General features: G+C 53.6%; 2 protein-coding genes across 12 annotated transcripts; one reads left to right on the forward strand and one right to left on the reverse strand.

Annotated features, from left to right (window-relative positions):
* Position 1: 1 nt before the first annotated feature.
* Positions 2-9,934, reverse strand: AGPAT1 (1-acylglycerol-3-phosphate O-acyltransferase 1). Of its 10 annotated transcripts, none has more exons than XM_079932776.1 (8): positions 9,502-9,934; positions 4,080-4,162; positions 3,155-3,351; positions 2,793-2,926; positions 2,346-2,521; positions 2,095-2,190; positions 1,898-1,970; positions 2-1,383 (listed from the first exon to the last, which is right to left on the reverse strand). In XM_079932776.1, the coding sequence occupies exons 3-8, from the start codon at positions 3,340-3,342 to the stop codon at positions 1,199-1,201; spliced, it is 852 nt and encodes a 283-aa protein (XP_079788902.1). In that variant the 5' UTR covers positions 3,343-3,351; positions 4,080-4,162; positions 9,502-9,934; the 3' UTR covers positions 2-1,198. The 10 variants fall into 10 exon arrangements, with proteins under 10 accessions (XP_079788902.1, XP_079788898.1, XP_079788899.1 ...); XM_079932772.1 differs by lacking the exon at positions 9,502-9,934 and adding an exon at positions 8,681-8,872; XM_079932773.1 differs by lacking the exon at positions 9,502-9,934 and adding an exon at positions 7,173-7,411.
* Positions 9,935-9,977: 43 nt separating this feature from the next.
* Positions 9,978-12,460, forward strand: RNF5 (ring finger protein 5). 2 transcript variants are annotated; one of them, XM_079932781.1, is made up of 6 exons: positions 9,978-10,152; positions 11,113-11,131; positions 11,228-11,340; positions 11,450-11,504; positions 11,581-11,698; positions 11,804-12,460. In XM_079932781.1, the coding sequence occupies exons 1-6, from the start codon at positions 10,013-10,015 to the stop codon at positions 11,899-11,901; spliced, it is 543 nt and encodes a 180-aa protein (XP_079788907.1). In that variant the 5' UTR covers positions 9,978-10,012; the 3' UTR covers positions 11,902-12,460. The 2 variants fall into 2 exon arrangements, with proteins under 2 accessions (XP_079788907.1, XP_079788908.1); XM_079932782.1 differs by lacking the exon at positions 11,113-11,131 and having other exon boundaries at positions 10,021-10,152.
* The last annotated feature ends 35 nt before the right edge of the window (positions 12,461-12,495 follow it).

Here is a 12,495-nt window from a genome sequence, read left to right on the forward strand (position 1 = left end):
GCAATGAACAATGGAAACTTTGGAAAGCTGAAGAAAGGAGGAAGGCGGGTTGTCTTGGCCTGCCCGAGTCTTCCGGCTGGGGCAGGGGCCTGGAGGAGAACTGCTTTTTTAACTCCTTAACAAACGCAGCCAGAAAGTGCCCAGATCTCTCTCAATCTTTATTCTCGGTTTCTTGCTGTTATCCAGATAATTAATAAAAATCAACCACGCAAAACTGGGTCCCACCCTCTCCTTTTGCTCCCAGCCCACCTCCGTGGTTGTGAGCACAGGTCTGGGGTGGGAGGCAGGGAGTGGCTAATGCCACAGGGAGGAAATGAAAACTGGCTCAGAGAGGGGAAGCCTCAAAAGAAAGAGAAATAAATTAAAAGCCCTCCCATCCCCTCCAGCCAGGGTTCAGTTCCTTTCCCCAACTCCCCAGGGTGAAGTGAGTGCAGCACCTGATGTCTGCCTCTTCCCCTTGTGTCTGGTTAGAATGGTACAGCAGGGCTGTAGGGGGCTTGGTGGGGCCAGGACCACTGAACAACTATACCCAGGGGATGAGGGGAAGCAGAAATGTGGCATCCAAGAGTGTGCTCAACCCTGGGCACTTGGACAAGGGCAGGGATGAGACCTCTGAGTGACAGAGTCCAGCCCCCACTGACAGGAGGCTCCACGGGAAGGAGGGAGAAGGTGCTGAGGAATGTTTCCAGGATGAGCCTGGGAGAAGTATTCCAGGCATCAGCTTCCAGCCACAGCGTGAGGAGTCGTCCTCACAAATGGATGAGTCCACTGAATCCGTGGACATGGGAGTGAGAAATTGTTCCACAGAATGGATGAATCCACTGGCCAATGTGGGGTGGAGAGGTAGAGAAGACCACAAAGGAAGAGGGTCCACTGGGGACAGAATGGAGTGTTCCTACCCTTGTGTAGGCTGAACCACTGAAGATGAGGGGGAGGCAACTGTCCCACAGACAGGATGGCACGGAAGGTGGGGTTCAGAGTGGAGGCCGCACCTAGGCAAGAGTCTGTTGGGGGGCGGTGCTGGGAAGGGGGCAGGGAGCGGTTCTGCAACCACATTCACTTCAGAAGTTGAAGATTCCAAAGAAGAGAACAGGTGGGGAGAGGGGAAATGAGGAACAGGGCTTGGCCCAGCTTCGGGCCCACTGGGCTGGTAGGTGTGGAGACGGCGGTGGGGGGTGGGGGTAGATGGGAAGGGAGCTCAGAGCTGGGCCTCGCCCACCCCTCCAGGCTTCTTCAGATAGTCACCACCACCCCTGCCATCAGTGGAGATTTCCCGGAAAACGGTGAGCATGGAGTGTCGGACTGTGTCGGCCAGAGCTGGGACGTCATCTGGTGTCAGCCCTTCTGTGGGCACTGGGGGCAGCACCCGTACCTGACATCGCCCTGGGAGGGGGGTGAGCACCATCATGGCCTGTGTACCGGGACTCTGCCCACAGGTGGCGCCTGGCTTCCGAGCTCTCCTGATGCTTAGTTCCCTGCTCAACCTTTCAGTTCTCTGCCGTGGACAACTCCCCCTCAGCTTACCAGCTGCCACCTGTTCTCTGAGGCCCTCCCTCGCAAAGCCTTCCCCAGCCCCAGTCCAGGCACCTCAGCACCCTGCCGGCCCCACTGTCTGGGTTTAGTGTTCACCGCCGAATGCTGTAACTGCGCACACAGGCTTTATCTTTCCGGCTAGACAGTAATGGCCTCTCTTGGAGGGACCAAGTGTTACCCATCTAGCAGGGTATAGGGGTGCTTAATAAATACTTATTGGCTGATGTGGGGTCACTTTAGATAATCCTGTGGACATCTCAGTGCTGACGCTGACTGAAGCTCCTGCCCCACGGGGATCTCCCTCTAGCCTCTCCCATGGCCCTTCTGGCCACCCCCGAACCCCAGATCTGCACAGAGCCCTCACCTGAAGTGAAGCGGCGCTCCTTCTTGCAGTAGAAGTCTTGATAGGAGGACATGACTATGGGAACAATGGGAACCTGAGGGAGAGGAAAAGCCATCAGCCCACGGCTCCCTTCTGAGGTGCCCAGGACCAGCCTCTGCCGAGAGAGGAAGGGATGGTGGGGGCTTGAGGGGCAGTAGTGGACCGGAAGGAGTAATCACCTGGGCCTGCACTGCGAGGTGGAAGGCGCCACGTTTGAAGGGCAGCATGGAGCCATTGTGGTTTCTCGTGCCCTCAGGAAAAACCCAGACCCGTACCTGGGAAAGAAAGAGAGTCAAGGAAGACACACATATGGAGGGATCAGAAAATGGCTGTGATGCTGTAATGGGACTTGTGAGGCCTGGTGGCCCTGCACATCAGTTTATTTACAACTATTCTACTCCATAACCCCCATTCCCCCGGGGTGACTCACATCCTGTGTGAGCAGGGTCTGGGCGACCTCAGACATGACACTGATGGCATCCCCAGTGCGCTTCCGGTCAATGAAGATGACTCCCGCCAGCCAGCAGGCCAGCCCGGCAGAGCCGGCCCACAGTAGCTCGCGCTTGGCAATGGGCACACAGCGGCCTGGCAGTACCTCCATCATCCCTAGGGCAGAGGTGGGGGTGGGGTGAGGATACCTCACCCAGGTCATCACCCAGGGACTAGAACTAAAGGAAGAGGCAGACCTGGGGGTGAGGGGTGGGGGAAGCCCCAGAAAGTAAGAAAAGGTGACTAAAGGTGTATTATCTTGCTTATGAGGGCAGCTCTACCCCAGGCAGAGGCCTGCAGGGGGAGCAAGGGGGCAACGCCCCAGGTGAGGGAGGGGATCCCAGGGAGGGCTGCAGGAGGATGGGCGTGGCTAGGGGAGGCTGCTCACCAAGCAGGTCGAGGGAGCTCTGGTGGTTGGAGACAACAACGTAGGGCTGTGAAGGAGGGAAGTGGTGAGCCCCTCGCACCTCCACTCGGATCCCGTACAGGTATTTGATGTGGAGCAGCATCAGACGCAAGATCCTGTGGAGGTTCCACAAGGCAAGGGGTTCCCGCGGGACCTGCTGCCGTCCACCTGCAGGCCCCAGCCCCCCTCCCCGGCCCCCCGTCTTCCTGGGCATCTTTGCAGTCTTCTCCGCTTCCTTGTCCCTGGGCTCGCTCAGTGTCTCCTACACACTCAGTGCCCTCCCCAGCCCCTGCTTGCTTCTGACCCTAAGGTTCCCTCATCACCCAAAACCCCTTGCCCCTCACTTCATGTTCTCGACGTTGCGTCCTCGCACGGCACACACAGGGATGGCGAGCACAGCCAGGAAGAGGATCCAGCCATTGTAGAAGGCCATCTTGAAGAAGTACTTGGCACTGGGGCTGCAGAACCACAGAGTGGGCAGCAGCAGGGAGAGCAGCAGCAGTAGAGGCCACACCCCTGGCCACAGCTCCATTCTGGTCACCTGCAGGGGACGGGGCAAAGGACAGAACTAGTGGGCCTGGTTCCTGGATTGGGGACGGGGCGGGCAAGGTGCAGAAGGCAGGGTCTGGGGGGGCTCTGGGGGCCAGGGCTCCCGTTAAAACCTGTCCAGAAAGCCTCTCTGGGATGGGGGCGGTGGGGATGGGAGCTCAGGACTGCTCTCCCACCCCTCTCCCTGAAGGATCCAGATACATTCAGACATGAGACACAAGATATGGACATCCACAACTCACAGACACAAGACAACAACAGGACATTAATGATAGCTAACGCTTGTAGCTGGTAAGGATCTTATAATGGTCTATCCCTCTGCTGTCCAATATGGTAGCCACCAGCCACATATGGCAACTGAGCACGTGAAATGTGGCCTAGCCTGCACTGAGGGGTGCTTAGAGATATAAAATACACATCAGATTTCAAAGACTTTGAAGGAAAAACAGAATGTAAACTATCCCATTAATAATCTTTTATATTGATTACATTGTGAAATTATAACCTTTTGGACATACTGGGTTCAATACACTAAAATTAATTTCACCCTGCTACTTTTACCTTTTTTATGTAGCTACCAGAAAATTAAAAATTACATATGTGGCTTGCATTATAGTTCTGTTGGACAGGGCTGGTCTATATACTATGTTAAGTCCTTAAATATGAAACACCCGATTTACATTTTAAAGGAGACACACCCAGAAAGGTTAAAAAACTTACCTGAGGTGATATGACTCCTAAGAGGCACTTCCCAGCTTCAAGCTAAGCAGCTTGTGCTCCTAACCACTTGGTTATGCTGCTGCCTGTATGTATACACACAAATGCACACATAGCACGCAGCAGATACAGTGGAAAATGACAAAACACAGACATTCTCCGGGGCTGACTGGCAAGAATAAAGGCTCTTGTCACTAACGCAAACTCAGACACACACAGCCATACAAAGACTGACCTGTTCACACACATACGCAAACTTACAATCACACCCATGACCGATAAAGGATGGTAAATTCATACCCATTAAAACCCCTCTCCACCCAGGCAGGCTCCCTGTTCCCAGATAAACCCATGGACATACCTATATCTATTAATCCTGCTTCCACAAACAGGCAAACAAATCCCACCACCCACTTCCCTCCCTCCCAGCAACACTGCAGGCAATGTGGTCAGACATGCAGTGTGTAAGGCTTCACCAAGCGAAAAAAGGAGGGCAGAGAGTAAAAGGGTCATTACACCACCTGCCCTGGGAGAGGAAAGCGTTCAGGAGGAAGAGGCTCTTCCTCCTTCCTCCACTCTGCCCCACGGTTTGGGGCAGGGTCACAATTCACACAAATGGTGTTCAGGCAAATATCTGTCACTTGTATCAAGGCCAAAGGCACGCGCTTCCAATGACAGAAGGGCTGTGCTCCAAGGTAAGTCCATTGCCAAGGGTGAAGGTAACAGGTGATAGAGGAAATGGGACTCTGCCAGCTCTAGGACAATAGGCTTTCTGAGTTGCTTCATCCTACTGCCCCCGCAAGTTGGAACAAGCGCTTCTCCCCTGGACTATTTGCAACAGGCTCCTAACTCTTCCCCTTCAATCCATCTTCCACATGGCAACCACAGATGTTTCTGTGGCACAAATTTGAGCATCTCTCTTGCCCAAAGGCCCTTCTTGACAAGTTGACTTCTGCTTACACCTTTGGCCACATCCCTACAAGAGCCTTTTCGCTCTAGTCAAACTGACTTACTTCAGTTCCTCAGACACACCATTATCTTTCACGCTTCTGTGCCATGAACACGCTGTTCCCTTTGGCTGGAATGTTCTTCTGCCTCTTCACTTGCCTTATACAGTTCAGTGTCACTTTTTGGAGGTCTTCCTGAACCCCTCCAGGCCTGTGTTTTCATTACACTTTTACCTTGATCACTGATTCTCCAAGTGCAGAAAAATAAATCCTTGGACCTCACCCCAGATTACTGAATCAGAAATTTAGGCCGTTGGGCCCATGCATCTGTATACTATTTTAAACAAGCCATCCAGGTGAGTCTGATGTGCACATAAGTTTGAGAACCACTCATCTTGACACTAGACAGGGTGTAACCACTTGAGGTTATCTTTGTTTCCCTCCCTAACGTGTAAGCAGCTTGAGGACAGAGATTTTCTTATTCCCAATGCCCAGGACAGAAGGAAGCAGGGAAGATGCTCAATAAACATTTGCTGAACAGATTATAAGGCTGTGTACATACCCACATAGCCATAATTATTGAGACAACAGTTCTGAACACCAATCAGATAGCTACCCTCTTGAGGACTATTAACTATGAAAAGAAAAGCCACCAAGAAAGCAATGAGCACACCAGGCTAACAGTAACCTACTCTGGATAAAAATGCACAATACAGGGTCACGGTGAAGGCAGAGTGACAGCAATCTAGACAAGATGGCACATACAATCTTGCACACAAGAGAAACATACAGAAAGGGGATTAACATGCCACAGGGGAAAGATGCCGCTGTCATCAAATACATGCCAACAGTGCAAAGAGCGGGGGACAGATAATGTACATGGCAGAGCTGACGCTGTGCTATGCATCGAGCTCCATGGACACGGACTGTTCACAGGCACCGGATGTAACGTGTATGAAGAGACACAGGCCAGCGGGGTCAGCAAGGTCAGGCGCATGGGGATGGTTCTTTAGGGACACGGAGGCCCAGTTACCTTTTCCTCTAATATGTGACATTAAGTGACTCTCTCCAGAGCAGGGATGTCCGAGGATTTATAAGCACGATGGAGTGCCAAGTGAGTTAATGAGCATACAGCTCACAAAATATATTGGCAATAAAATTATGAAATAAATAGTATATGTAACCAGAAGCACACAAGCTGTGGACGTGTCACATCAGCACATTATGCGAAGGGGCACACGTGTGTGCGGTGTGAATTGGGACTGGGAAAACACATGCAATAAACAGGCCAATACGATCACAACATGAGTGTGCGCTAGCAGCTAAGCCACGAGATCCCACACACGAAGACGACTGCATATGGCGGGACTATGCACAGAACCTGCGAGTCCACACAAAATAAGGCACGATCTGTACATGCTAAAGTAAACATAAGACGTGCAAGAAACATGGAACCACATAACAGATGCAACAGATGAAAACACACACATGTGAACACGTCAAGACTGGACATGAGACACGGACGTAAGATATGAGAACAGGCAATTCTGATGGAAGATAACACATCATTTCTCCACAACCCATGGAGAGCACAGGACAAACTAGCCACACACAAGCCATAAACCACATCAAAGGCACACCCACTCAATGTAGAAAACATGGTCCCCCACAGGCATCTGTATGTCAGTAAGGGTCGAACACAGCATGGAGGCCACTGAGAAACAAGAGGTCCCGTGCCTTGAGAGAAACAGGTGTCTCAGGGCATCCCTAGGAAGCAAATTCTGCTGGGGAAAGGAGGGCACTAAACTGCCTTCTGCCTGCCACTACCCCGCAAGGGTCACGTGGGGCCAAAGGGCAAGAAAAGGAACTGGGGAAGGTGTTGGGGCTTTCCTCTCCAAGATTCCCTGTCCACACCCCCATCTCAAGTTCACAAGGTCTCCACCTCTCCTCCCTCGTGTCTCTTCCATCCTTCCTCCCTCTCAGGCCCCCTCTCCTTTCCCCAGCAACCCTCTCCCAAGTCGGCCCGTATCCTTTTCCCACCAAGCCTCTCCCCTGCCCACCCTCCCAGACCCAATCTTTCCCCTTCCCCTCCTCCACATCCCTTTTAGCTCCCTCCTCCCTCCTCCTCCCATCCCTTTCCTGCCCCCACCTCAGTGGGGTGGGGGGCCTGGGGGGCTGGCCCCCTCCCCAGCCAGGCTGCGGCAGCGGTGGTGGCGGGTGGCTGTGTCTCTGCCTCAGTCGGGGTGTCGGTGCCAAGGGGGCGACAGGATTTGGGGGTGTCCTAGCCCCGGCCGATGGAGGGGAGGTGAGAGTGGGAGGCTGGGCCCATAGCGGTACGAATGGTGGGGGGTTGTCCCCCCAGCTCCCTCCCTCCCTCCCTCCCTTCCTGCTGTCTCTCTGAGGGCTGGGGCTGCCGCTGCCGCTATCCCCCACCACCCCTCCCCACGCCCGCTAGTTTCCGGGGCTGGCCAGGAAGTAGGGGGCGGTGATGGGCGCCCTGTTTTGCCAATCGCCTCCCGGGGACCCAGGCATCTCCTCCCCACATCTTTCAGTCTCCTCTTGCTAGCTCCACCCTACGAGAGCTCAGCTGGGCTCCGTCTCGGTCTCTCTGGCCTTTTCTGGCTCCAGCTGCACCTTCTTTTCTCCAACTTCCTTTCAGCACACATGGCTTGCGTGTCCCTTGGTGCTGTATTCCTTCCTTGGCCCGTTCCTTCTCATTCTCCATCAGCTCTCCTCTTATTGTCAACTTGTTTCTTTTTTTCTCCTTAACTCCCACATCTGCTGCTTATTCCCTCCAACTCCAACCCTTTTCCATCTCCCTCTTCCTGTCCCCCCATTCAAGTCCAAATATTTATCAAGCACCTACTATATGCCAAGCTCTGAGTTCTTCACCTCTCTTCTTTTTCTCTCCAGGACTCCATCTCACCCCACCTCACCCTCCAGCCCTCTTGTCTGGTTTCTGCCCTTTGTCCCTGCCACTATCTCCCAGCAGTCCAGCTCCCTCCTCCACTGACCTCCTCCCACCCCCCACCCCTTCCTGGTCTTTGGAGAGAAGGGACACTCTCAGGCCCTCTCCCTGCCCGTTTCCTTCTGTGATGTACTTTAACCTCAGTACCTTTTCTTTTCTAGTTCCTTCCTTCTTATCAGTCTCCTTACTCACCCAAGCTGAGACTACCCCTCTCCTCAACGTAGAAAAAATGTACTCTTCTTCCAGTGGAAACTGGGCATTAGGGTTGCTTTCTTGAAAAAATAAGTGAGGAAGAATGCTGATTCCTCTGGGATAAGCATGCCTCCTTAATTTTGTAGTATGTGCCTAGCTCTCTCTCCAGCCCCTGCTGCCCTCTCCCCCATACTCCCATCATCCCCTTATCAGGATCATTCCATCACTCCTCCCTTCTTGGTCTCCACTTCTGCCTCTCAATAGGGTTTTTCCCTAAACCTCTACACGCTTCCCGAACACTAACCTCCCCTGCCGTAGGCAGCTCCTAACTTCTCACCGTTCCTCACTGAGTCACGTGGGACCTTTTATCAGGATGTTGTTGAAGAACCCTCAGCTTGTGTCTGGCCTCCACCCCCGCTAGATACCTTTGCCCTGAAAGAGTTTACACGCCCTGAGGAACAAGATGTAAAGAACACTGGTAATGGGAGGACTGTTACCTAGTTCTGCTCCTTGAGCCACAGTGAGGGCCAGTGACTGTAGAAAAGGCCCAAACTCGTACGAAAGGCCCAAACTCTGAAGCAGCTTGCCCAAGTCCCAGGGGTCCAGCCCAGGAGGAAGACCCCAGTTCTGCGGGGCACAGTTCAAGAAGGAAGGGGCGGGCCTAACCCCTTTCCGCCGCGGGTCGCCTAAAAGGGGGTGGATCTGGCCGCTTCACCCACTCACAAAGGGGTGGAGCTAGACCTTTTCGGCTCTTAAGGTTTAAAACGGTGTCTAGGGCAACTCTGTTCTACTCTGTGTCACATTAAAAAGGGGATGGGCCTTTACTTCATTTCTGTAAATGGTGATTCTGTAAATCACCTAAAGAGGGGCGGGCTGAGTCGTCCAGCCGAGGGAGATGTTAACACCAGCGCCGCAGATCGATGCTCGCACCATCCAAACGTCGGGCTAATCCCAGTTCTGCTCCCTTCTTCACTAAGAGGGAGGGGCGGACCCAAGTTCTGCTCTTTACGTCACCGAAGGAAGCCGGAGCCATTTTGAACCCTGCGACCCTAGCATTTGTCCTCTTTTCCAAGCTCTTCGCCGTCTTTTCCGACCTCGGCCAATCAGGGGCGAAAAAAACGGCCCAATCAGTCGAGAGAGACCGCAGTCGGAGGACCCGGATGAGGCCAAGACAAGGCTTTTGAACCCCAAATCCCGCCAATTGTAGAGCAGTCACCATGGCGACAATATAGCGGTGAAGGGGTGGGACCAGAGAAAGCTCAACTCTCATAGGATTGGCCCACCCCTTCCCTCCTCCTACTGCGCACGCGCGCTTTACCTGGCCTCCATTTTCCGTCGAGTTCTAGCCAATTAGTTGCTTTGGAGCTATACGCTCCAAAGTCCAAAGGAATCCGGACGTTCTCTGAAAGAGGAAGTAAAAGGAAGACAGGGGCTTGTAGTGGGCGAGGTCTAAGTAGCCTTGAGCCAATTGCTTCTGGCCTTTGGTTATGACTGGCAACTACTCAGACGAATAAAGCCCTCCCTGGCCGGGGCGACAGGACGTATGGAATATTTACCAATCCCATGGCACTGCAAACTGACCGTGACTGTTTTAGCCAATAGTCATCGTGCAAGGGCGGGACCGCGTAAACCTCTTTCCTCCCCCGCCCTTTGGACCAGTCCTTTCTTTCGATTCTGTATGATTGGCAGGCACTGAGACCAATAGTGATTAGAAAACCTTGAAGCCTGCCAAAAGATCGTGGGCAGGAGGCGGTTTCTCGTTTGTTGCGGCGTCTGTATGTGTGTTTCGGGGGATTAAGGGGCACGCGGGGGGCAAAACAGTACCGGCCATGGCAGCAGCGGAGGAGGAGGACGGGGGCCCCGAAGGGCCAAACCGCGAGCGGGGCGGGGCGGGCGCGACCTTCGAATGTAATATATGTCTGGAGACTGCTCGGGAAGCTGTGGTCAGTGTGTGTGGCCACCTGTACTGGTGAGAATCTGAGAGGGGTGCGAAAAGGAGTGGGGCTCAAATTTATACTGGGGAGGCTGGGGCCGGGGGGGACCATACAGTCATACAAATAATCGGAGGGCACATTCTCATAGATGAGGCTTGAGGGGGGTTCTTACGTGTTTTGGGGTATGTGTGGGCGAGAGGGTCACGTCTGTACAGAGGAGAACTGTGGAAAGGAAAGTCACAGCAACTAGGAGCCAACCTAGTTGTGTTAAGAGGTGCGTTAAGAGGAAGTGGGGCGCAGGGGGTGGGCACTGCACATCTGTGCAGGCGAGACGCGAGCCACCTTACCCCAGGGAAGGGAGGGGTCTTAGCTGTACAGGTGGGATCGGATTAGACTCAAAGGTTAGGGGAGGCACGCATCAGTTGAGTAGGGGGACATCTAGGGAAGGTGGGATCACATGCAGGTGAGATATGGCAAGGGGTGGTATGGGAAACTTGGGGACAAGGGCACTGTGGAGGGGCAGCCCCCAAAGGTTAAGGAGTTGTGGAAACAGGGACTTTGTTGGGCATAGGAGAGAGGAAAAGGAGTAGCGGGAGAAGGTGCTGGTAAAGGGGGTTTGGTCTGGGAGTGATGGGGGCAAGGGTAGGGCTGGGGCTGAAAGAGGAGACCTGGAAATGGGTGGTTGAACAGGACTGGAAATTAAGTCGAAAAGCAGAGAAGGAAGGGGTGAGGATTTGTGTGTGTGTGTGTGTGTGTGTGTTTGCTGGGGGAGAGAAGAGAGAAGAGGGTTGAGTATGTTGAGGATGGATGTAGCTTTAGGTGTTGGAAGATCAGAGAAGCAGCAAGGCCAAGTTGGCTAGTATGGTAGGGGTTGTGGAAAATATGAAAAGAAATAGCAGGTAACACCTGGTAAGAGGGGGAAAGATGGGACCCTGAGGTGGGGTCTGTGTCTCTCTTTTGTGTAACTGGTTTGACCTTTCTCGTTCCCCTTCCAGTTGGCCCTGTCTCCATCAGGTGCGTACGCAGAGGAGATGAAGAGGGAGATGGGGAGGTCTGAGGAGCTGGAAGACCCTTCTGTGTACTGGAAACCACTACATTTTTTTCCCCCAGTGGCTGGAGGCACGGCCAGAGCGGCAAGAGTGCCCAGTGTGTAAAGCTGGGATCAGCAGAGAAAAGGTTGTCCCCCTTTATGGGCGAGGGAGCCAGAAGCCCCGGGATCCCAGGTGAGAGAGGGGAGGTGATGCTGAGGGAAGGTGGAAGGTTCTGCTTGGGGAGTGGGGTGTGGAAGAGGAGGGACTACTTCCTGCTGATAGGCCCTCTCCTCTTCCTCAGATTGAAAACCCCACCCCGCCCCCAGGGCCAGCGACCTGCTCCAGAGAGCAGAGGGGTGAGTCTTGTCTGATTGTATTCCTTCCTTGCCAGAGACTTGCCCCGTTCCCCACTGACTTTCTTCGTCTCCCTAGGGATTCCAGCCATTTGGCGATACTGGGGGCTTTCACTTCTCATTTGGTGTTGGCGCTTTTCCCTTTGGCTTTTTCACCACTGTCTTCAATACCCACGAGCCATTCCGTCGGGGTACAGGTAAGAGCCTTCCCTCAGCTCCTACCAGCGAGCCCCCTGAATCTCCTCAGCCCCGCTTCCAGCCTAGAGTGGATGTTTCTTCCACAGCTTTCCTCTCTTCCACAGGTGTGGATCTAGGACAGGGTCACCCGGCCTCCAGCTGGCAGGACTCCCTCTTCCTGTTTCTCGCCGTCTTCTTCTTTTTCTGGCTGCTCAGTATTTGAGCTGTGTCTCCTTCCTGCCCACCTCCAGCCAGAGGAAAATCAGTATTGGGGGTCCCTGCTGACCCTTCCTTACTCCCGGACCCTCCCCTGTAAGCCCTCCATTTTTGTTGGCTAAGGGCAACCCTGGCCACTTTCCAGGAGGGTGTGGGGAGGAGTGACACCTGTGCATGGAATGGGAGAACCTTTGCTCTGAACTGCTCGCTCAGTCGCATCGTAACTCCCAGCTCTGGGAGAGGAGGACGGACTGAAGACGAGGTCTGTCTCCCCTCTCTCCTGATCCTTTGCTTTCCCCCCCATTTCTTGATTTGATGTTGAAAGGTGGGCAAGGCTCCCTCTGACTCTCCCCCATATTCCCCTTGTTGATTTAATTTAATTTTTCTCTCCCCGGTGTCTAATGTGGGTCCTGACTCGTAAGTGCTTCCTTCCCCTCACTACCTCCTTTATTACAAATTCAATAAACAAGTTGAGATGTATTCACGGGAACTCTGCCCACCTTTGTCCATCCCTCCTTCCTTCCAAGACAGGAGCATTTCTCTCCAACTTCAGTAGATGTCGGTGTGGTGTGGTGAAGCGTGGGGGTGAGACCCTCTCCTT

Source organism: Stenella coeruleoalba, assembly GCF_951394435.1.
Source record: "Stenella coeruleoalba genome assembly, chromosome: 10".
Classification (NCBI taxonomy): Eukaryota; Metazoa; Chordata; class Mammalia; order Artiodactyla; family Delphinidae; genus Stenella; species Stenella coeruleoalba.